This window comes from Alnus glutinosa, chromosome 5 (assembly GCF_958979055.1).
Source record: "Alnus glutinosa chromosome 5, dhAlnGlut1.1, whole genome shotgun sequence".
Taxonomy (NCBI): domain Eukaryota; kingdom Viridiplantae; phylum Streptophyta; class Magnoliopsida; order Fagales; family Betulaceae; genus Alnus; species Alnus glutinosa.
The window spans coordinates 3,568,709-3,593,456 of record NC_084890.1 but is presented as its reverse complement, the minus strand read 5'-3'; the positions used below and the strand labels follow the sequence as shown (position 1 = coordinate 3,593,456).

At 35.9% G+C, this 24,748-nt stretch overlaps 1 protein-coding gene, 1 long non-coding RNA gene and 2 pseudogenes across 2 annotated transcripts; 3 read left to right on the top strand and 1 right to left on the bottom strand.

The window, feature by feature from the left end:
• Window positions 1-965: 965 nt before the first annotated feature.
• Window positions 966-17,652, bottom strand: LOC133868256 (cysteine-rich receptor-like protein kinase 10). The gene is made up of 9 exons (XM_062305071.1): window positions 17,627-17,652; window positions 16,957-17,273; window positions 11,578-11,988; window positions 3,537-3,677; window positions 3,272-3,393; window positions 2,739-2,949; window positions 2,181-2,418; window positions 1,372-1,522; window positions 966-1,277 (listed from the first exon to the last, which is right to left on the bottom strand). Exons 1-9 carry the CDS (start codon window positions 17,650-17,652, stop codon window positions 966-968), a joined length of 1,929 nt encoding a protein of 642 aa, XP_062161055.1.
• On the top strand, window positions 6,871-8,349 carry LOC133868710 (uncharacterized). Its single transcript, XR_009900385.1, has 3 exons — window positions 6,871-7,059; window positions 7,803-7,881; window positions 8,052-8,349. It is a non-coding gene; the product is annotated as an uncharacterized LOC133868710 (long non-coding RNA).
• Window positions 17,653-17,707: 55 nt separating the features above from the next.
• On the top strand, window positions 17,708-20,117 carry LOC133868255 (cysteine-rich receptor-like protein kinase 25; annotated as a pseudogene).
• A 113-nt stretch (window positions 20,118-20,230) lies between these two features.
• LOC133868254 (cysteine-rich receptor-like protein kinase 10) lies at window positions 20,231-22,751 on the top strand (annotated as a pseudogene).
• Window positions 22,752-24,748: the final 1,997 nt, after the last annotated feature.

The window sequence follows — 24,748 nt, the reverse complement described above, 5'->3', positions numbered from 1 at the left end:
CCACCTTGACCTGACCAAATGACCCTCACCACCCTCTAACTCCATAAACCGCAGTGACTGAGGCGGGAGAGAGAGAGAGAGAGAAAGACGGGCAACTGGCGGGCTAGGCGTGGGCGGCTGAGCAAGGGAAGCAGATGGGCGTGAGGCTTGAGCGGCAGGGAGGGAGTGATCTAGGGTTAGATTAATCGTCATTGTGTGTGTATGGACCTTCAACAACAAATGATGTGGTTTGGAAAAAAAAAAATCAAATATAGAGTACCAAAACGGCGTCGTTTTGGTACTCGGGTCGGTAACCAACAAAAAACTTCTCACTGATTACCTACCGACAACAATTTCAAAAATTATTTTTATTCCGATTTTCAAATTTTAAATTTTATGATAGGCGGTCGAAGGCGATTCGGTGGCGGTCGACGGGTTTTCAGTAGTCAGTAATGGAATAATTTGCACACCCCTAAGATCAAAAAAGGAAGATAGGCGTGATAAAAGCATGGAATTTCCAAAGTTTTCTAAGAACCTAAAATCTATTTCGTTGCATGTTTGCGAAAACATTAACGTAATAGTTTTAAAGTAGGCTTTTTTTTTTCAAACTCCTGCTTCTAAAGAGTAAGAAATGTAAGGGACATATTAGTAGTGTGAGGGGGTTGAAGTTTGGATTAGTGGATTAGAAGGGGTCCACTTGATTAACCGATTGGGTCTGTAAAAGGGAGACCCAATAGGTAATAGGCGACTGAAGAAATTAGTAGGAATTTGTATTGTTTTCCTTTGGAGGCCAAGCACCTCGAATAGCCTTATCATTTATATCTTTCATTCATTCAATTCCATACATTTCCATCTCAATCACTTCATACGTTTATTACATTCCACAATTCATACTCTGTATCCATTCATAATACAGATTACATATAAAAAAATATGTTAAGAGTTCCACAACTTACTAACATATACTGATTTCAAAGAACAGCAAACTATCGAGGGTATATTTCAGTGAATGATTGTTCATTAACAGACAACGAAACTGATGAGTTGTCCACTGCCTTGCTCGGCATGGTTCTACTTTGAAGTAAAAATGCTGGCTGTTTAGGTAATGGCAGCGTAACTGCAGAGTAACTGTTAAGCATGAGAACTATTGTCGCCATTGTTGGTCGGTTTGCAGGATCTTCCTGAACGCACAATAAGCCCATTTGGATGCACCTCACGACCTCATTTCTTGAACAAGAATGTCTCACAGTGGGATCCAACAATTCCAAGGGTGTACCACTCCTCCATTGTTTCCAAGCCTGCATTCGTTCATTCAAAATAAGCACCATATATTATTTACTTTATTTTCATAAAAGCAACACAAAAAATTGAAATTATACGATCCATACTCACATAACTCAGCAGGTCCTCAGCAAGTTCTGATTGATAAGAACGGCTGTTCTTCTTCCCACTTATAATCTCTAGCACTAAGACTCCGAAGCTAAAAGCATCTGACTTTACGGAGTATCGGCCATGCATAGCATATTCTGGAGGCATGTAACCACTACAAACCAATACCCCATCAAAACAACAATTGAAGTAAAAAGATGAGATAAAAATTATCCAAGGTTGTTCATAGTATCATATTAGTAGAATCCTATCAGAACAACAACTGAAGTAAAAAGATGAGACAAAAATTATCCAAGGTTTGTTCATAGTATAATATTAGTTTTATAATTTAGTTTATCTCAAGCTAAATGATCTCCAAGGATAATGTATTATGAGTATACGAGTAAGTGTTGAATTCCACATTGAGTAAAGACAAATAGAGTATTAGTAGTTAATATACATAAGTGAAACCAAACTTATTAGAATAAGCTTTTGGGTTGGAATGATGTCTAAAAATGTATATTAATGTGTTTTTGTGGACTACAATAACCATACATTTTCCTTTTCGATAATTCTCACATGCAAAAATGTTGTGTGCACACTTGTGCTTGTCATATCCCACATTAAGAAAGTACAAAGAAAAACAATAGTTAATATACTTAAGTGTACCTACACCCATTAGCTTAGGCTTTTGGGTTAGAAGTAGGGTCTTAGTATATGTATGTTAACTTATTCTTGTTGGACTCCCTAATGTTTCTCTCCCCAACAGAAAGATAATAGAGTTTTGTTGATCTAGATTATTATGCAAAGATGAAATAAACGTAAAAACTTACTATGTTCCAACAATTTTTCTTGTATTTGCTTGAGTTTGATCTGCTACAAATATCCTTGCCAAGCCAAAATTTGAAATCTTTGGATTCATATTGTCATCTAACAAAATATTGCTAACTTTGAGATCACGATGGATAATTCTAATCTGAGAATCTTCATGAAGATAAAGAATCCCACGAGCTATTCCTTCAATAATCTTATAACGTCTTGACCAATCCAATTGTCTTCGGTTTATAGGATCTATTATTTTGTCAAAATTACTCAAGTTAGAATTAAAGGGGCGAAATTCAACATATTAAGAAAATGTAAGTTCAAATCCCTTAATGAAAAGTACTTCAAAAAAAAAAAAAAAAAACTTTAGTCTCTCATTATTTCATAGAGCTTCAGCTCCTTAGCTTTGATTCAGTTTGTGAAAAGTTCATGGTAAATGAATTATTAAAGGATTTGCAAGTCATTAATATCATGTATTCTTCAACGGCTATTCATGCATCCATTCATATAGATATAAAATGAATGGTAAAAAAGGAAAAGAAGTGGACGTAAGTTCAGATTGACCTAACCGAATAAAAAGTAATCAAGGCTTTTGTTGGGCACGTATTCATAGACAAGTAACTTTTCTTTTCCTTCCTCGCAAAATCCTAGTAGCCTCACTAGATTTCTGTGATGAAGCTTGGCTATCAATACAACCTCATTCTTGAATTCTGTTGCACCTTGTCCGTGTCTTCCAGATAGCCTCTTCACGGCAATTTTTTGTCCATTAAAAAAGGTACCCTGTGTTAGAATATAAATTAAATGATTAAATTCATTTTCTTCCTATCAACTTCAGTTTTTGGGATAAGAGCTGAACATATGGTATCGGAGCGGAAGTCATGAGTTCGAACCATATTTCTATATATAATTCACCTCTCATTTTAATTAAATATTTTACGCATTGGCCTCACTTATATATTAATGAGGAGTTTAATGCCACACATAAGTGAGAGTATTAAAATATAAATTAAATAATTAAGCTTTTTTAACACCTTGAAAATATACTTTAACCTCTGTAGGGTGCATATGAATATCTAAACTAAGCATGCTAAATAATTCTTACCTTATAAACCACGCCAAATCCTCCTTCACCAATCTTGTTATCATCTGAGAACTTGTCCGTGGCAGCTTCAATTATATCCAAATCAAATTGCAAGGACTCTATGGTTGTAATTTCATCTCCAACTAAACATCCAAACAGTAAATACAATAATTCTTAAAATGAAAAGATTTCAATAGCAAATTTTTGACACCACAAAGACTTTTTTTTTAAAAAAAAAAATTAAATTAATTATTTCGTGATCAAAGAAATTTGTTTTTTCCTTCACCATTTTCTTCGGATAAAGTGTAGTGTTTCTTCCTTGGTCTCCTCCGAAGGAAGAAATAGGCAATGAAGAAAAGAACCACAGAGATCACAGCAACTGGGATTACAATGGCGACAATTGTCAGCGACGACATTTCGCTTCCTCCTGCATGCATACAACAATATGCATCATTGGCATGCTACAGATTAACAAGATAGTCCATTGTTCTGTGGCTGGCAATGACCAATGGACTTTTGATTGGGAATAAATTCTAAAGCAAGGGAATGGGAGAATGGCGGGGCAAGAGCCTAAGAGCTGTGGTTTGTGGTTTGTAAATTGGCTTGAAGAGCTACAGTTTCTACTGTGGAGGCAACGGATACTTTGGAAGTGTAAATGTACAGGATCCTCAAATATCCTCAAAATATCCCCCATTGAGGGTAACTGGGTAACTGTACGTACAAGATACTTTGTAATTTCCCCTTTCCCCTTTTTCCTCCATTGAATTAAAAAAAAAAATTAATAATCTCAAATGATAGATAGTAAGATATATTAATTAAATTGAAATATCAGGAGAAATTATAAATTGAAGTAATGTTATACGTACATATAATTTTTTTTAACATTTGGGGCATGAAAATTGATTTTTTATTAGAAGATCACGCTACATATTCATTTATAAGAATGAAGAGGGATAAATAGAACTACTCTGGAAATTCATATTATTAGAGCATTCTCATCAAACTCTCCAAAATTTTCTCCAAATTTAATCTAAACAATCTACTTTTTTGATTTTATCTCTCACTTTTGAAACACTTCCTACATCAGACTCTCTAAATATTTCTCTATTTTAATTATAAATTGTTTTTTATTAGTTTGAACACCAACCAATTTAACTGTATGAACATCAAATTTTCCAAACAAAAACACTCTCACCATAGTCGGCTACCCACGTAATCAAAAACTTCAAATTAGGTTGCAGGATTTTCTACCAATTTTCATCCCACTCTCTTAAATCAAATCCCAAACCACAACAATCACCAAAAAAAAAATTATTTTTCTACCAATTTGAAGGCAACCCAGATCGGACGACTTTCAGAGGGATGAGGAGCTCAGATTTTCTACCAATTTCAGAGGGACGAGGAGCTAGAAACCCGGATCCGACGACGAGGAGCTAGAGAAAAGGGATTTTCTCCGACGACGACGACGAGGAGCTCAGATTTTCTACCAATTTCAGAGGGACGAGGAGCTAGAAGACTAACTTGGCTTTCAATGCAGATCCGACGAGGAGGACGATTCGGTGGTTGGATCCGGGCGCCGCTGCCTCGCAGTGGATTCTGGCGCCGATCTCTCTCTGGATGCACGACACGCCGGCGCCGTTGTTGCTGAGGAAGCCGTGGGTGCCGAGGGTTCCGCCAGTGCGAGCCAGGTGTGGAAAACAAAATCTTGGGCTTGGGCGTGAAGAAAGGGAGGAAGGTCAGAGGGAGATGACAGTGAAGAAGGGAAGAAGGCACGAGAATGAGATAAAACAATAAAAAAAAGATTGGCGTATAGATTTTGAGCGTTAAATTTGGTGATAGAATTTGACAAGATTCATTTTGGTGAAAGAATGAAGAGTTTGATGCAGGAGAAATTTTGAGAAGTTTAAGCAAAATTTGGTGAAAAGTTTGAACTACCGAGCTCGATGAGGATGCTCTTAGATTGTTGAAATAAGTGTAATTCTACAAAAATTAAATATGATTTCTACTTTTTTGTCTTTAAGTACGAACTCTTCAAAGGCAAACGAGAAATAGACGTGACGTGACTCTCTTTCAATTGAAAAACAAAAAAACCCCATGTATTATTGATTATTAATTTTTTTTTGTTTTAGGAGAAACTATTTTTTTTTTTTTTTGTCCAATTTTTAGGAGAGACTATATTTGCTCTTTTTAACTACTAACAAATTTGTAATGCCCCTCAATTTTAATTTTTGCAATATTTCTCAATTTATCATTGGTTATAATATATGTTTCCTTATAAAAAAAAATTACAAAAAAGAAAAGAAAAATGATCCATACACTCATTTCTCACAACAGCCCCACAACAAGTTGACATGACTGGTAATATTTTATTATTTTTTTTGTTTTGTTTTCTTTTCTTTTTGTAAAAAAATAATAAAATATTACCAGCCACATCAGCTTGTTGTGGAGCTGTTGTGAGACATGAGTGTAGGGATCATTTTTCAAAGAGAAATAATCCCTACACTCATTTCTCACAACAGTCCCACAACAAGCTGACGTGGCTGGTAATATTTTATTATTTTTTTGTTTTATTTTCTTTTTTTTTTTTGTAAAAAAATAATAAAATATTACAAGCCACGTCAGCTTGTTGTGGGGCTGTTGTGAGAAATGAGTGTAGGGATCATTTCTCTTTTTCAAATCATTTCTCTTTCTCAAAAGAAAATGCAAGAAATGTTTTTTGCACAACTTTTGCACAACACTAACTACTTTTTTTTTTTTTTTTTAATGATCAACCATTTGATTTGTTTTCTTACATGTGAGTCCTAAATATTCAAGGAGAGTGGTTCTTGCACTCACAGTGCACAACAGGTGTACTATATCAAAACATAATGGAGTGGGGTCTAATGTGTGGGCCCCACTTCATTGTGTCTTGGTGTAGTACATATGTTGTGCACCGTGAGTAATTCTATCATTTTTCAATGGGATTTGATTCTTGTACAACACCAATACAACAACTGCACAACAACCCCTCATATGATGGTGGACCCCAGTATGAGAAATGTTGTATTGGTGTTGTAAATCTAACATTTTCCTTTGAAAAATGATCCATACACTCATTTCTCACAACAGTTCCACAACAAGCTGACGTGGCGGGTAATATTTTATTATGAGAAATGATCCCTACACTCATTTCTCACAACAGCCCCACAACAAGCTGACGTGGCAGGTAGTATTTTATTATTTTTTTACAAAAAGAAAAGAAAACAAAACAAAAAAAGTAATAAAATATTACCAGCCACATCAGCTTGTTGTGGGGTTGTTGTGAGAAATGAGTGTAGGGATCATTTCTCTTTTATTATTTTTTTGATTTGTTTTTTTTTTTTTTTGTAAAAATATAATAAAATATTATCAGCCACGTCAACTTGTTGTGGAGCTGTTGTGAGAAATGAGTGTAGGGATCATTTCTCTTTTCCTTTTTCAATAGGGGACTGCTATTTCGTAGATCCAGTTACGACCGGGCTACAACTGCTGACGTGGCTCTGTCAACGTCAGCTATTTTAATTAATTAATTATTTTCTTTTTTGAAAAAAGAAAAAAACGAAACGAAATCCTGAAAACCGAATTTGTTTGTTTCATTTTTCATTTCCATTTCCCCCTCTTCCCCCAAAACTTTTCCCTCCTCTCCCACCCACCAGGCCACCACCACCAAATACAGCTCCTGCCACCACCATCCGGCCAATCTCACGCGGGTTGGTCGCCTCCGCCCTCTCCCCCCTTCGTTGAGGGTAAATCATCCCGGAGCAACCCACGACCCGAGCCACCACCACCAGGTAAACCTTTCTCTCTTCTTTTCGTTTTTCCTTTTGATTCTTCTGGTACTGTGATCCACACGAGTTTGTAACTGTGTATGGTTGTTTATGTTTAGATGAAGTTTTGGCTAACACTGAGTTTTCTCCGATCTGTTACATTTATTGTCTTCCTGCTGTGTTTATGGTTTTTCAAGCCTTTGGATATCATTTTCAGTGTTAGTTTAACTAGATCTATGGATATGATTGTTGCTCTTGTTATAATGGATATGTGGCTCATTTAGTTATGCATTTGGGTTATTGGATAGATTTATTGACTACGATTTGGGTTTCCATTCAAACTTCCATTCGGTTTTTGTTGTTGCTTGGCTTTTAATGGACTAATTGTTGATTGGGAAAGGGAGTTGAGTTTAGTATGTATAGCATAGATCAGGTTGCGATGGGTGTGATGCATTTTAACTTCGTGGATGGTCTAATTGAATTTTGTTTTTGGGGTTATATCCATTTTTTCCTATTAGTAATTAAGATGTGAGACCTTGTGGAAAAATCAGCTTGGATGTAATTTTTCAATTGAGCTAATTTATCTTGACTGCTGGCAGTTTTTTTTTTTTTTTGTTTCTATTCAGATCCCACAGTCAGTGTCAATGAAGCTGTCATTCCAAGAAAGGATATAAATTAATCATTGTGGTCCTAAGCCAAACAATAACTGTGGTTTGTTGCTAGTTAATGCTTTGCTAAATCGACTTGTCTTTCATTGTCAAAATTAGGAGACTTGCGCCTGCCTCATCCATATTGCTAAGGGATTTCACTACTTTGGACGTCGTAGACGATGCTGAGAAACTAGAGGTAAATTTGACAGTTCCTCTAATTTCTTGTTTGTTTGCTTTTCTTGCCTGACCTAGAAGGAGCCTTATAATTTACCAAATATATAACAAAAGGAATAATAAAAAGGTTAAAGAAAGAACAAAAAAAGTTTTCTTTAAAAATTTATTAGATTTCTATCATATCATTTGCAGGAACTCAAGGTGAAAGGAAAAAAAACAACTCAGGCCCGAATCGCTCTCCTGCGCTTACTTAAGAGTCATCTTCACCTCTAACATAGCCAACCCTTTTATCCTATCTGAAATGTTGGTGGTCATTTTCATCTTGCATGAATTAAGGCAGCTGGGAGCAAGTTCATCTAGTTATATCCATTTCAATGAACATTCATTTGGTCATGTTTTCTTTGTTCAACAATAATGGGTATGCCTATATATGGTTGTAATTGAAAATAAATATTTGATTATCTTCCGAAAAGAGACGAGACTTCTCAGTGTTCTTTGGTTGTGTGCAAGTAAATTGGGTTGCCTTTTCCCCCTATTTTTTGCTCTGTTGAGTGAACCTTGGGTGTTTGCTGCGTCATATGTATCTACATATATATATCGATATTAGACTGAAAAAAAAACTTTCATGATCTGTTTGCTTGCAAGGAAAACGTAGAAAAATGAAAAACAAAATTGCCTAAAGTGAGGAGGAAGGATCCCTTCTTGCACTTGAGCGCACCTTCAAGCAAGCGCAGGAAGGAGATCTCAACAAAAAGAAATTTGTTGTCTTCAACAAATTTGCAATCTTTGTTACCATGCATTTTGTTATGATATTGAATATTATGATAAGATGTGAAGAATATAATCAGTGAAGGAAATATGTGATTTTTGTAACTCTATTTTTGTAGTTCTCATTGTTCTTAAGAGTTCAGTGCTTGGAGATATAATCAATGAAGTAAGGAAATATGTTGTTTTTGTAACTCTATTTGTTCATTTTAACAAACACATGTTAACTTTCAACATAATGTAGTTCTTATATATGAAGATAAGATCAATAGAAACAACATAACTTTCAAAATAATGCAATTCTTATACACAAAAATAACATCAGTTCTATTGTGTACATGATACAACACCAACATAAATTACGTCAACTACAAACTCAAAAAATCAACATTGACGGGACTGCACATTAGAGAGGAACTGGAAGCCTTACACTGCATGAGATTTTTATGGATGATTGCTTCATTTTATCCACTGAGATTTTTTCCTCATCTAAACTCCCATAATATTGAAGTTTCTCACTGATAGGCCCTTTGTAGGAATTCACATAGATATGAGACAAACTTCTAGGCATTGTACTCCAAGAACAAAAATTTCTCATGAATTTCATCGAACAATTTCTAGGCATGACGTTTGAGTATACCGAAGCTGTATGGGGTAGATTATTGTTGACAATTAATTACCAGACCTTTTTTTTTTAAAAAAAAAAAAAAATCTTTGAAATGGGTATGCAGGAACTGCAAAGAGTCTCAAAAATCCAAACCCAGAATACAAATTAAATCAAGAATAATTTGTGAAAAAAAAAAATAAAGAACAAAGACTAAGATCACGATCAAGATGCAGTGGAAACGAACTTGCAGAAAATGTGATTGCAGGGCAGTAACATTGGTCTGTTGAGTAAGCTTAAGCTGCAAAACACCAGCATGAAACCCATAATTGATTACAGTCACAAACAAAGAAATCACTAAGACAAAGTTCAGTTCACCAATAGATCAATACCAAAAACATAAATAAATAAACTTCAAATAAAAATATTTGTTCTTTTACCTTGGTTAGAGAAAAAAAAATTGAAGAACTATCAGCATTTTCTCTACAAAGCAAACAGATTTGTTCTCTTAAAATTAAATACAAGTTGAAAATAAAGTTAGCGCGAGCAAAAAAGAAAAAACTTGAAAATACTCTCTTTCGTAACCAAACAATAGCATAAGATTATCACTCAAATTCTCTTCTAGAATGTGAACCAAGAAATAAGAAAAAAGGATTCGCACTACCCAGCAAATTGTTTGGCTTTCAGCCAAGGATTTTCTCAGCTATGAAACAGAGCATCAACAAAATAACCCAAAATCAACCACACAAACAAAAATGTGAAAAAAAAAAAGTACCAAAGAAGACACTTGAGCTCGAGACACATCTTCTGGAAATGAAGAATTCACGGGTTCAGAAATCTACCACCACCACCACCACTAACAGAGTCTCCCATTCCCATTCCATACTACTAAAGCCAAAGCAAACCCAAAAAAATCGTACGGGCTACTACTCTATCCCTGTTTAGAGAACCCAAAAAAGCCAAAGAATCAAATAGATCAATAGACATGTGGCTTATACCCACGATATATAAAAACAAAATTCAGAGAATTGTCGTTTGTTCATCAAAACCAAAACACTTTCCAAGGTTTTGCAAAAGGGGGAAAGCTTCGTAAAATATCCATTTACAACAATTTACGAAACCGTGAAATAGTTTATATGTATTCAGTAGATTAACAACGATATCCTATCCAAAAGAAATAGGGGATAATACGCACCACCACAATCATAGAATAAAAACCTTTTGAAGATGAAATTCACAAGATTTAAATAACAAAAGGTAGGCGGATATGCAACAGATATAGTGACGATGGGGAGAGGCAGACGAAAGAGAGAGGAAGAGAGAATTACCTTAACCACACGCTCAACCGTGATACCGTGATTACTCTGGATCAAAAGCATAGATCCAGCGTCCTTGATGTGCACAAACCGTAAGCAAGAGAGAGTAAGAGAAAAAAACCAAACTCACAAGCTAGCCGGAAGAAGGAAAAAAAACCCGCAACCTGGTTTTGCGTCACCGGTCAGTGGTTGTTGACGATGAAAACCCACAAACCAAAAAGCCTGAGAACGGAAGATGGTAAACGGTCGAGCTTACTATCGACGAAACCCAAAAACTTGGTATTTGATGGTCGTCGACAGTGGAGAACGGACGGTGGTAACTTCTTGACGGTGGAGAACGGACATGAAAGTTATGGATTTTGAATCAAAATGGAGGCTAGGGAAAACGAAAAAGATGGAGAAGAATGAGAGAGAAAGGATTCTGAATCTCAAATGTTGAGATTGGTTTTTTTTCGTTTTCCCTCTTCTAATCTCAAATGCTTTTATATTTTTTTTCTTTTTCCCTCCTCTTTCTTTCTCAAATTCGCTGAGGTAGAACGATGCCACATAAGCAGGGTCGTACGACGGTCGTATGCTCGTCTACGAAATAGAGTTTCTCTTTTCAATATTCAATGATTGATCTTTTAAAAAAATTATTTGAGTTGTGTAAAAGTTATGCAACAAACATTACTCTTTTTTTAAACATTATTATTTTTAGCACTTTGAACACGCAAGAAAACATTACAGATGATAGATTAGAAGACATTGTTAAAATTAAATTGGAAGGGACATTACAAATTTGTTGATAGCTAAAGGGATAGTGGTTTTCCCTATTTTTAAAATAATATAATATTTTTAAAACTCAAATATTTGGAAAAATGGCCATTGAGAATTAGATTTTTTTTATGGATAAGGATCCATCGTAATTTACTTGTTCTAATGGTTACTTAAAAAAAATTTTATTTGGGCATATACATGGTTACGTCTTAATGTTCTTACTAATAACCTAGAGATCGAGATAATTGAGTGGATCGCGTACAATCTCTTTTCATACCTGGAGGAAGAGGAGGAAATGCAGGCGAAGCAGCTGTGAAGTTGTAAAATGGGTACAATTCATATCTAATATTACAACTTGGTAGCAGAACCCTTCCGCCTTGTTTTCTATCACAGCACGAAGGAAGAATTCCTATGGCGCGTCGGATACATTTATGGCAATCGAACGCAGTCAGGTCTGGCGTGCACTGAACGAGGTTGTACAGCGTCTGTGACAGCACCTGTGAACTGTTGAATTCCTCTTCCTCCGTCGCATACGTCTTTCCCATCAAAGAATTCGACGCAAGAGTCGCCAACGAATTCATTGTCCTGGCCAGCAACTCGATGAAGCGGCCTATCTCTGCCTCTAGGATTACCCGCGTGTCCGGCAGGGATGTCCCAAGAAAGTCATTAATGGTGGCGAAGATGGATTTATTAGAATTCAACTTTCACAAAGAAAATGATTTGAGAGAAGAAGATATGAGAGAAAGTTCTCTGTTTTGTGTATTGCATATATATTAGAAAGAACAAGCGTTCAGAATATATATACAGAGGAAATATCTTGCACAGCAAGCAAACTCTATCTATACAATTACAACTGCAAAGCTAACTAAACTAAATACAATATGCACATGTCTAAATAGCTGGAACCAGCTCAACAAAGATACAGCTGGTAATACTCCCCCTTAAGATGAAGGTGCTGAACAAAAAATGTTTAGAACATTCATCTTGGGCAACAAACGAGCAAAAACAGTAAGACCAACGGCTTTTGTAAAAAGATCAGCAAGATTGAGTTGAGAGTTGATATGCATGGTGCGCAAAGAGCCTTGCTGAATCTTGTCCCGAACTAGATGACAATCTAATTCAATGTGTTTAGTTCACTCGTGAAAAACTGGATTAGCTGCAATATGCAAAGCAGCTTTGCTGTCACAATACAAAAGGGAAGCTTGGGAATGAGGAACACGAAAGTCATGAAGCAGGGCAGTGAGCCAAGTAAGTTCGCAGCTTGTAGAGGCCATGGCACGGTATTCGGCCTCAGCTGAAGAATGAGAAACCGTCTGATGTTTCTTGGATTTCCAGGAGATGAGGGAATCCCCAAGAAAAACACAAAACCCTTGACGGATCGCCGGGAATCTGGACAGCCAGCCCAATCACTATCACGAAATGCCTTAAGCTGAAGATCAGAATTGGAGGGAAAGAAAATCCCTTGACCAGGAGTGGCTTTCAAATATCTCAAAACATGATATGCTGCATCTAGATGAGGCTGTCAAGGCTTGTCCATGTACTGACTTAGGAGTTGGACATAAAAGGCAAGATCCGGCCTAGTGATAGTAAGATAAATCAGGCGACCAATCAGCCTACGATAGACAGAAGGATCTGCAACAAGAGAACCAGCATCTCTAGACAGTTTTAGATTTGGTTCCATAGGGAATTTAGCCGGCTTAGCACCTAAGAAACCACAATCTTCAAGAATGTCTAAGGCATATTTTCTTTGAGAAACAGAGATGGCTTTAGAGCTACGGGCAATCTCAAGACCAAGGAAAAACTTCACATTACCAAGATCTTTTAAACGAAATTTGTTGTTGAGAAACAAAGTAAGGTCTGAAATAGCATTACTGTCATTGCTTGCTAGGATAATGTCGTCTACATAAACTAGAAAAGCAACAAAAGTAGAGCCAGACACTTTAGTGAATAGAGAATAATCAGCTTTCGATTGATGAAAACCAAGAGCAAGCAATGTAGTGGAAAATTTTGAGAACCATTGGCAAGAAACTTGTTTAAGGCCATATAAAGACTTGAGTAACCGGCAAACTTTATTCTCCCCCTTAGTAACATAACCGGGTGGAGGAGTCATGTATACTTCTTCATCCAAATCACCATGAAGAAAAGCATTGTTCACGTCCAATTGATGAAGATGCCACTGTTTAGTTGCAGCAATAGCAAGAAGACATCGAACAGTGGTTAATTTGGCAACGGGTGAAAATGTCTCATGATAATCAAGTCCCTCGCATTGAGTATAACCTTTGACTACCAACCTAGCCTTGTGGCGTTCTATAGAACCATCAGATTTATACTTGATCTTAAACACCCATTTACAACCAATGGGTTTCTTATGTGGGGGTAAATCAACCAAAGACCAAGTATTATTGGATTCAAGAGTTGCAATTTCAGAATTCATGGCATCTCTCCATTGAGGAGACTTAATAGCTTGATGATAAAATTGAGGTTCAGGATGAGAAGAAACAGAAAGACTAAACATTTTATGAGAAGAAGATAAAAGATCATAAGATAAAGAGGATGAAAGAGGATAAGAAGTACCTGAATTGTTACAAACAGCCTTGTTCACATAGTCATAGGAGGTTTGAGTAGAAGAAGATGCTAGTTGACAATGAAAATCATGCAGATAACTAGGAGGTTTGCGAATTCTGGAGGATTTTCGAGGAGGGGAATTGAGAGGGAATAGGGATAGAAACAAGACTGCTTTCAACTGGATCAGATGATAAAGGAGAGTGAGAACTGGGTGCTGAATTGGGTGCGGAAGATGAGTCAGATATGGGAGATGAATTGAGTTCAAAGGTAGGAAGGGAGGCAGAATGTGTAGGAGTAATATCTGAAACAGGATGGGGAAGAACAAAATTCTGATTCTATGGAGAAGCAGAATTAGGAAAAGAAGAATGAGAAAATGGAAAAATGGATTCATGGAAAACAACATCTCTGGAAATGAAAGTGGAATGGGTGTGAAGGTCTAAAACTTTATAGCCTTTGACACCAGTAGGATAACTAAGAAAAACACAAGATTTAGCCCGAGAATCAAATTTGGATCTATTATGAGTTAGAGTAGAGGCAAAACATAAGCATCCAAAGACCCTAAGATGAGTATATGATGGTATGCGGTTGAAAAGAATTTCATAAGGGGACTTATTGGACAGAAGTGGGGTAGGTAACCGATTGAGAAGATGGGTGGCATTAAGAATACAATCTCCCCAAAAAGATAAAGGGAGGTTAGATTGAAAACGTAAAGCTCTAGCAATGTTAAGAAGATGCTGGTGTTTTCGTTCAACAACTGCATTTTGTTGAGGGGTAGCTACACAACTTCGTTGATGAAGTACCCATTTCGAAAGAAAAAATGCAGACATGTTGAATTCGGCACCATTATCGGATCTTAGACATTTTATGGAAGTCTGAAATTGAGTCTCAACATAACTAAAAAAAGATTGTATAATGGAATTGGTTTGAGACTTATTGTGCATGAGATACACCCAAGTAAATCGAGAATGATCATCAACAATTGTAAGAAAAAAAACGAGAACCATTTATTGAATTTACAGAAAATGGTCCCCAAATATCACAGTGAATGATATCAAATAGAGATTCAGTACAAGTATGACTTACAGGAAATGAAAGTTTGCGTTGTTTAGCCATAGGACAAACAGTACAAATATTATTGGAATGCAAAGAAACACTAGGAATCAAAGATTGTAACAAAGCTAGTCTAGGTTGAGAAGGATGGCCAAGGCGGTAGTGCCAAATCTCAGTGGAAGGGGCCTTTATTGAGATAGCAGAGAAAGCTGAATTGAAAAAAGATGGATTGCCTGAGTTATGCTGCAAGTAAAAAAGTCCATCTTTCTCCTTACCCAGTCCAATCGTCGACCATGTGAACATGTTCTATATGAAACAAAAAGAAGCAAAGAAAATAAGGCAGCAACAAAGGGATTTAGTGAGTTTACTGGCAGAAAGTAGATTAAAGGAGAATGATGGAATGCATAACACATCTGTGAGAATCAAATCATTGGAAATTCGAACAGTTCCAATATGAGTTACTGCAGCAAATTGTCCATTAGGCAATTTAACTTGAGTAGATACAACAACAGTAATAGTTGTGAGAAAAGAAATTGAACCAACCATATGGTCAGTTGCACCGGTATCAATGATCCACGGATTGTGATCATGAGAATGACTAGATGGAACTTGAAAGATTTGAGAATGAATAACAGATAAAACAGAATGTGAAAAATCAAAACTGTTTAAAGAAAAATTATGGATACCTGACATTGTGGAAAATATGTTGTCTTGATTGACAGAGTTGCTACCTACTTGAAGAGCAGATGCATGATTGTCAGGAATGGAAGGTTTCAGTAATGCCAAGAGTTGTTCACACTGTGTCTGAGCGAAGGACAGTGAAGGTGCCTGAAGATGAGATTGAATACTCTGGTTGTTCTGAGAATTCTGAAATTCAGAATCAAGATGATTCCCTTGAACTTGATGTGCTGAGGAAAATTACACCTTAGGCTTGTTGGACTTAAAACCCGGAGGATAGCCATGCAATTTGTAGCACTTGTCAATAGTATGACCTAAAAATCCACAGTGCGTGCAAACAGGTCTTTCCTTTCGAGAAGGTTGTTGGTTACTCTGTTTTCCAAATCGATACTGCTGCTGCTGTGGTTGCAGATTAGTTCTTGCTAACATTGCAACATTTTCATGAACAGGAGGGTTAATAGAAATGCCACGTTGTCTCTCCTCTTGTAAAACAAGAGAGAAAATCTTGTTGATAGAAGGTAGAGGATCAAGAAGCAGAATTTGTCCTCTCACTTGTGCAAAAGAATCATTAAGGCCAACAAGAAATTGCATAACATACTCTTGATGATTATGTTCTTGAATAGCCTTTGATGAACCACAAGAACATTCTGGAACGAATCTATAGTTATGTAATTCATCTCTTAAACCCTTGAGTTTAGTGTAATAGGCACTTACAGACATGCTACCTTGAGAGTGTGCAGAAATCGCCTTCTGCAATTGAAATATGCAAGGACCATTATTCTGTGAGAATCGATCCTTGAGATCAAGCCACATTTCCTCCGTTGTGTTGATGTAAATCACACTTTCAGCAATATCCTTTGAGATAGAATTCAAAATCCAAGAAATCACCAAGTTGTTGCTTCTCGTCCATGCACGAAGAACTATTTCTGTAGCTCCAACTGGTTTGATAATAGATCCATCAATAAAGCCGGCAGGTGTGATAGTTCTCACCATTGAGAAGTTGAGAAACAAGAATCGAGCCAGGGCTATCTCCATGATGTATGTAATAAGGACTAGAATAATCATCAATGGAGATTGAAGAAGATTCAGAATCCACGGTTTCTTGCTCTGATACCATATTAGAATTCAACATTCACAAAGAAAATGATTTGAGAGAAGAAGATATGAGAGAAAGTTCTCTGTTTTGTGTATTGCATATATATTAGAAAGAACAAGCGTTCAGAATATATATACAGAAGAAATATCTTGCACAGCAAGCAAACTCTATCTATACGATTACAACTGTAAAGCTAACTAAACTAAATACAATATGCACATGTCTAAATAGCTGGAACCAGCTCAGCAAAGATACAGCTGGTAATATCGTTGGAGTAACGTAACAAGCACTCGCCGTACCATATTATAGCCACTTTATCTAAGGGGCAGCGTCCTAGTATCTCTATGGTTGTGTTGGCAATGCAGTCTTGACAGACGGCGGTGTTGACATCGCCACGGCACAAAAAGAGCCCGGAAACCTCGCCAGCGGAGGCGTTGGAGAACCCAGTGGCCCGTGTGGCGTTAGAGGAAAGGGAAGTGAGGATGATGTCGAGATTGAATTGGTAGGTGCTGTTGGCGGCGAAGGCTGTGTTTGAGCAAACGTGAGAGCTGTAAGTGGGTGCTGCTTCATTGCCACTGGCAAGGCTAAGCAACCAAATCACGAAGAGAGACGAAAGGAATAAGAAATTTGAAAGAAGGCATTTTTGGGCAGGGTTCGTTCATCGATCGATCTCTGCAGTCTCTTCCATTCCATCAATGAGATGCAGATATGACGAGGACACGGGTGGTGAACAGAGATGCAATTGGGGCCTTTTGACTATGGTCAACAAAAGCAGCTTTGATTATTCTGCCTCTATGCAGAGAGAAAGATCTTTTTTCCAAGAGAAATAAATGGAATTTCTTTGAAGTCAGGTTTATAAAACGAGCTCCAATAAGGAGAGGCAAGCATTAAAGTTGCTTGACTAACTTGATTGAGACTTGCGTCAATTAGCAGACACCTCGCCGAAACGGCACCACTCATCATGTCCTCCTCTTATCTAAACCACCATTCATACTCGCGTTCATCAAGACATTGTAAATTGATTCATCAAAATGCCTTCCTTCAATCCCTTCGCGTTCCTTTCCATGCTTTCCTTCCTCAACTTGATCACTTACGCAGCTGCCCAAAATCACCTCTACCACTTCTGTGCAAACACTACCTTCCCCCAAAATAGCATCTACAGTTCCAATATCAACTCCCTCCTCTCTTCCCTCTCTTCCAACGCCACCGGAAACATCGAATTCTACAACACCACCTCCGGCCAAACCACCTCCAGCCCCGTCTACGGTCGTCCTCTGCCGTGGAGATGTCACTGCTGAATTGTGCCAAAGATACGTGGTCAACGCAGCCGAAATGCTGTCCAGTGAGTGTTCAAGGGAGAAGGTTGCTGTTACTTGGTACAACGAGTGCATGTTACGCTACTCCAACGAGTCTATCTACTCCAAAGTGGCCGTAATGCCTGGAATTCACTTGTAGAACACACAGAACATGACCGAGCAGGACCGGTTCAACCGGCTAGTGAACACGACGTTGACCGAAATGGCACGTGAGGCCTCCAACTTTCCGATCGGTGTTAAGAAGTTTTGGGTTAAGGAAGTGAAGTTTTCCGATTTTCAAAATTTGTACAACCTTGTACAGTGCACACCAGACCTGTCCAGCACCGACTGCAATAGTTGTCTTCAGGCAGCTATAAACCGTCTTCCTATATGTTGCGGTGGAAAGCAAGGGGCAAGAACTTATTTCCCAAGTTGTAGTGTTTGGTACGAAGTGTACCCATTCTACAATGCACCCACAGCGCCCGCGCCTGCCCGAGGGCATGGTCCTCCACCTCCTCCAAGCTCCGTAGCCGGATCCAAAGGTAAAGTGGACCACTCTTTTCCCTGCATTTTTTTTTTTTTTTTTTTTTTTTTTATGACTCTTTTCCCTGCTTTTCATTCTTCTTCATCATTATCATTATCATTATTTTGGAATGTCCCTTAATATTAAGTGATGGAATGTCAACATGTCAATTTTAAAATTGCAATGACAAAATTGATAGAGCAAATACATTTTTAATAAAAAAAAATTTAATTTTGTCATTATAATTAAAAAAAGTATTTGATTCTCACACGTAAAAGAACACATATTATTTTCATAGACCAGGTCTAAAGAACTTCGTCCAACTCAATTTAAAGAAAATCTTTGCTTATGCTTTACGAAGCTTTATTAAATTAGGAAAAAATGTGTTACTTGACAGTCATTTATAATTTGACATCAAAAAAATTATAATTAAATATTTAGATTTATTTTACATAATTATTTCAATTTCATTAACCATCAGAGTTTGAAGCCACAAGAAAAGGAATTGTCGGGATCAATTATCAATTCCCATATTAATTTGTAAAAAAATTTATAGTAAAAATTGTATTTCCTAAGAGCATTCCACTCTTATAATTCAATCAATAAATACTTTGGAAGTGAAATTAGTTACTGTTTATATCAATATTGGAAAAATTAGGTACAACCGTACAATGTGAAAGTCATGCCGACGTGGCGAAGTAGGTGAATGATTGAGTTGTAAGTTATAACATAGACAATGAACCACAAAAGTATAGCCGGTCATTTACTAGTTTTTTTTTTTTTTTATTTGTTTTTGGCAATATGCCAATATCGCCTTTACATCAAAGGTACTTTTTGGCCCGCCGATATATGAACTGTATTAGTTAGATTTGAAAGGAGGTAAATTTAATCACTCTATCAATATTTTAATTTTTTTTTTTTTTTTGCTTGCGTGTGTGCTTAAACTATTTTTTAATAGATAAGGTCCAACACATGAAATATTTAATTGAAATGAAAGATATATGACATAATCAATTAGGTTCGAACTCAAAATCTTTGACTCTGATACCATATTAAATTAACATGGTTCAAACTTAAGACCTCTACTTTGATACTATGTTAAATTACCACTTATCCTTAAGCTTAAGCGGGTAAGAAGAAGTAAATTTAATTATTTTATCAATATTTTAACATCTAGTACTCTAACATAGACGACAAACCATAAAAGTATATATAGCTAGTTATTTACTATTTTTTTTTTAATTTTTTTTTTTTATTTTTCTGTGATATCGACCTTTACATCAAAGGTGTTGTCTGCGAAAATCTCTTAGCATAAAAGGGTAAGAGGATGAAGTAAGAGCTGACTTGATGTAAAAATTTGAATCATAACCAAAGTTCTTAATTTGTGCTATTACAAACAGCTTCTTGTCGGTCGAGGACCATTGTACTGTTTTCGCATGTGGCTGAATCATGATATGCATGCAGGAAAAAACAGAATCTCAACAGCAACGATATTTGCCATTGCTGTTCCAATTGCTGGATCTGTGATGTTATTCATTTTGGGCTACAGCTGTTTCCTAATTAGGAGAAAAAAGTACAATGCTGTCGAAGGAGAAATTGGTAAAGAATAAGTATATGGGTTATTACGATCTTTAATTTAATTAGTCTCTTCTCTGCACACGCTGCTATTTGTAGTGCTATCTCTTACGTCCACTGTACCTTTACATCTGTAGATGCAAATGATATGACAATTGTGGAGTCCTTGCAATTTGATTTCGCTACAATTGAGGCTGCCACAAACAAATTCTCAGATGATCATAACAAGCTAGGTGAAGGTAGATTTGGTGCAGTCTACAAGGTAAGTATAACCAGCTCATTAACTCATACACATATTCGGAGTCCAGAAGCTTTAATATTGGGATTTTAGGAATTGTACTAAGTGAACTGTTCTAAAGGTTGGGTGAAATACATTCTTAGGGTATACTTCCTAATGGGCAAGAAATAGCTGTTAAGAGGCTATTGAGAAATTCTGGACAGGGAGAAGAACAATTTAAGAATGAAGTTGTATTAGTAGCCAAACTTCAACACAGAAATTTAACAAGGCTATTGGGATTTTGTTTGGATAGAGAAAAAAAGATACTCGTTTATGAATTTGTGCCCTACAAAAGTCTGGACTATTTTCTATATGGTATGTCCACTTTAACATATATCCAATAGTCTTTGCCATTTTGATTGCATAAGAGTAATTTTTAATCAATATGCATTTGTATCTAATCTTTTGTTCATATAGCATGAGTAATTTTTGTAATGAACTTGTAGACCCAAGAAAACAAGAAGAATTGGATTGGTCAAGACGTTACAATATAATAGGCGGAATTGCTTGAGGAATTCAATATCTTCATGAAGATTCTCGATTAAGAATTATACATCGTGATCTCAAAGCCAGCAACGTATTGCTAGATGCCAATATGAATCCAAAAATTTCAGATTTTGGTATGGCAAGAATTTTTGGAATTGATCAAACACAAGAAAACATAAGTAGAGTTGTGGGGACTTAGTAAGTTCTAAAGTTTTCTTATTCTTTGCTTCATCAAAACTAAGGAGTACATTTATTGTTCAACCGAACGTATAGATTGTTAGAATAATATTTAAATGATTAAATCTTTTATTTCCTATCAATTTAAGCTTTTGTGATAAGTGATGATTTAACATGATATTAGATATGATATTTTCCTCGCCTTACTGATTTATTTCATTGTATAGGTTGATTTAATTTTATATTACTTTTCATTAGTTACTTGATTGTATTTCTTATTCTAATTGGCCTTATTCAACTATAAATAATCACTTTCTATACACACAACACAGTTTTCTATTATCTTGTTTATTTTAATAAGAGCAAAGGTTCTTACTTTAAACCTTCTCTCATTTATTCACGTCACATTTTAATTAAATATTCAACAATATATTGGGTCTCACTTATTAAGGGGGAATGTTATAATTAGAAATTATTATATGATTAAATCGACTATATCCTACGAACTCAAGCTTTTGAAATAAGTAATAATTTAATGTAGATCACTGAAATTGAACAACATATATAGGTAACTATATATAGTGTATAGTTTGATCAATGTGAGTACAAATGTTATGTGTATTATATCATTTTGGAAAAGCAATTGGCTATGAATTCAATCCTAACAATTAGAGTATAGTTAAAAGGACTTTATTTATCTTTCAAGCGGCACAGTTATATTTATGGTGCTGGCTTGCAGTGGGTATATGTCTCCAGAGTACGCAATGCACGGAGAATTTTCTGTGAAGTCAGATGTGTATAGTTTTGGTGTGTTAATTCTAGAGATTATCAGTGGCAAGAAAAATAGTAGTTTTTATGAATCAGAAGGTACTGAAGACCTCTTGAGCTATGTGAGTATCAAACAGATACTGTAATTTCTTTTTCCCGTCTGGGAAGAGAAGCTTGACATTGTGTGTACTACGTGATAATTTGCTGCAAGTTTGGATGCATTGGAGGGATGATAGGCCCTTGGAATTGTTGGATCCAAGTTTTAGAGATTCTTATTCTTGAGATGAAGTCCTTAGATGCATCCAAATTGGCTTATTATGTGTTCAAGAAGATCCAGCTAATAGACCCACCATGGCTTCAATACTTCTCACACTCAACAATGGCTCCGTTACACTACCATCACCGCAAGAGCCTGCATTTTCCCCCCGCACTGATCAATCTACAAGCGAGGCAACGCCATGGTCTGTTAATGAAATGTCCATTATTGAACTACAACCTCGATAGTCCGAATAAAGCATCTACAACCTTTTGTTTATGGAACATAAACTCAAGACGTACAGTACGATCTAGTATGTTACTTAAGAGTTCCACGTCAAACGTTTATCTTGAATGCTATGTTCCAATATAGACTGAAAAGGAATAAAGGATTGTTGATTTTGTAATAGCTTTTATTGTTAAAAACTTATATTGGGTGGAGAATATAAATAAATGTAAAGTACTAAGTGAGATTGTGCTATATAAATGATTATGAATCTTACTATTTTTTTTTTTTAACCCAAAGCCACCCCATACTTTAAACTCTAACTCCACTTGATGTCCTATCCAAGCTTTTCATATGATTCATCTTCCTCTTGAACTATTAACTTTTCGACAGGCTGCTGCTAAACCGGAGTGGTATGTTGCAATAAGCAGTGAATACAGTGCTTTAATGAATAATCAGACTTGGACTTTCTATCCATGACCTAATAATGATAATGTGGTGAGAAACAAATGGGTATCTAAAGTTAAAGAAAAACCTGGTGGAAGTGTGGATAGATACAAAGCCCAATTAGTTGCCAAGGTGTTTGATCAGAAAGTCGAATTGACTGCCATGAGACTTTTAGTTCAGTTACCAAATCAGCAACAATCCTCAAAGTACGTTCTCATTTTTGTAGTTAATTTTAATCGGCGCATATGTCAATTGGGTACTTGATGAAGAAATGTATATGGAAAATCCTCGAGCTTATCGCTTTTGAAAGGATTAGGGGCCTGTTGGTAGGCTCAGAGGCGATTGTCAATCAGGGCCCATATTTAGATCTGATTAAGTAGATAGGAATAAATAAATTCAATCATTTAATTATATTTTAAAACTTCAAAACTGACATTGAGACAAGAAAAAATAATAATTATAAGTTCAACGCTGCACAATCGTCGTAAAAAAAATAAATAAAAAATAAATAAAAATAGAGGAAATGTTCAAGTACTCTTACTGCAAAGTTCCTTACAGATTGAAGTGTCGGATGATAATTACTGAAATAATTAATGGTAGACTTGTCAATATTATAACTAACCTTAAGCTACGTATCCCCTAAAAGTGAATGGTTTTTTCCGTAAAGCAGCTCTCTCCCACCGTACAGCACTACAATGAAAATTCCTTAATAAATTTGTACATGCTATTGAAGTTTTCATGATTGGAGTCCTGCGGATTTTCACACCGTTTCTAGGGTTCATCAGTGCCTGAATTTGATGAGGTGCGGTCATGGCGAGTTATCCTGCAGCCCTCTCCTCGTACTGCCGCACTCCTTGGGCCCGGCCAACTGGATGGATTTTTTTCCTAATATTCCAATTTCTCAAATACTGTGCCAGATCTGAAGATTGCTCTGTTTCTTACAAATGAGGCTTCTATCTCTGCAACCTTTACCTCCGCCTTGCAGCAAGTCGCAATACTTTGCAGCTTCATTTTCAACTTCTCTCTGATCTTGAACGTTGCCCAGAAAATTTTTGTTTGGTTAAGAGGAAATCAGGAAAGAGAGTACAAAAAATTGGCTTCAAACCAAAAATACTTCCAACGTTTGGTTCAGTCTCAGGCTTTTTAAAATGATGACGTTTGGTTCAGTCTCCTCAGCCCTTGTAACCCCTCCTTTTTTTGTTTTAATTTTTTTAAAGTTTATTAATTTTAATTTTTAATTAATTTTTAAAGATTTTAATTTTTAAATTTTTTGTGTTATGTCACATGTCAAACCGTTAAATATTAGACAAAAAAATAGACGAAAGTACTAAGTCCATTTTTTTCAAAACTCAAGTACATCTGCGGATTGCAATACGAATTGAAACTCAAATACTAAAAAATAAAGTTGTCAAAACTTAGGTACTAAAAGGGTATTTAACCCTAATAAGAACCCAAAACAATTATGGCCTTTCATAAAATTCCAGAATCTGCAGCCGGATCCAAACATATTTGTTTTCACTACTGCATTTTATTAGGCACATCTACTTCCAAACGGGCGTCTATGTTTATATATGAATGTACATATATATGTTCGACCAGGGCCGGCTCTATACATTTTGAGGCCATAGGCGAAAAGTTTAAATGAGACATTTTTAAAAATAAAAAATAAATATTAATTAATTTAAAAAATAAAATGGTAAAACTTGATTTGTCAAAGGAAAGGCAAATTAGTGTTAGAATGTTTCCTAAAACCAAATAAAAAAAAATTAATGCAATTGATTAATTGAGTTTTGGTGATTAATTTTTTTTTAATCACTAATCAGATATGGAATGATTTTAAGGACTTGAATGATAAGCTATTGGGAAATAATGAAAATTGAGAAGAGAGAAATTCAAATTCAAATAAGACTTGAATAGGGAAATTGAGATAAAAAAATAAAAACTTATAAAGAATAGGATTTAAAATGGAAACTTAGAGACTTTTCATCTTCTTAGCATTTAATTTTTAATTTTTAATTTTATTTTGATTC

Bases quoted from the DNA above. Each gene is read 5' to 3' on its own strand.
- LOC133868256 (XM_062305071.1), bottom strand. From the start codon at position 17,652: ATGATGAGTGGTGCCGTTTCGGCGAG. The intron at 11,989-16,956 runs ATATTACCAGCT...TGAATTCTAATA, and splicing joins CTTGTTACGTTACTCCAACG to AATCCATCTTCGCCACCATT. The intron at 3,678-11,577 runs GTATGAAAAGAG...GTATGCATGCAG, and splicing joins ATTTCCTCCTCTTCCTCCAG to GAGGAAGCGAAATGTCGTCG.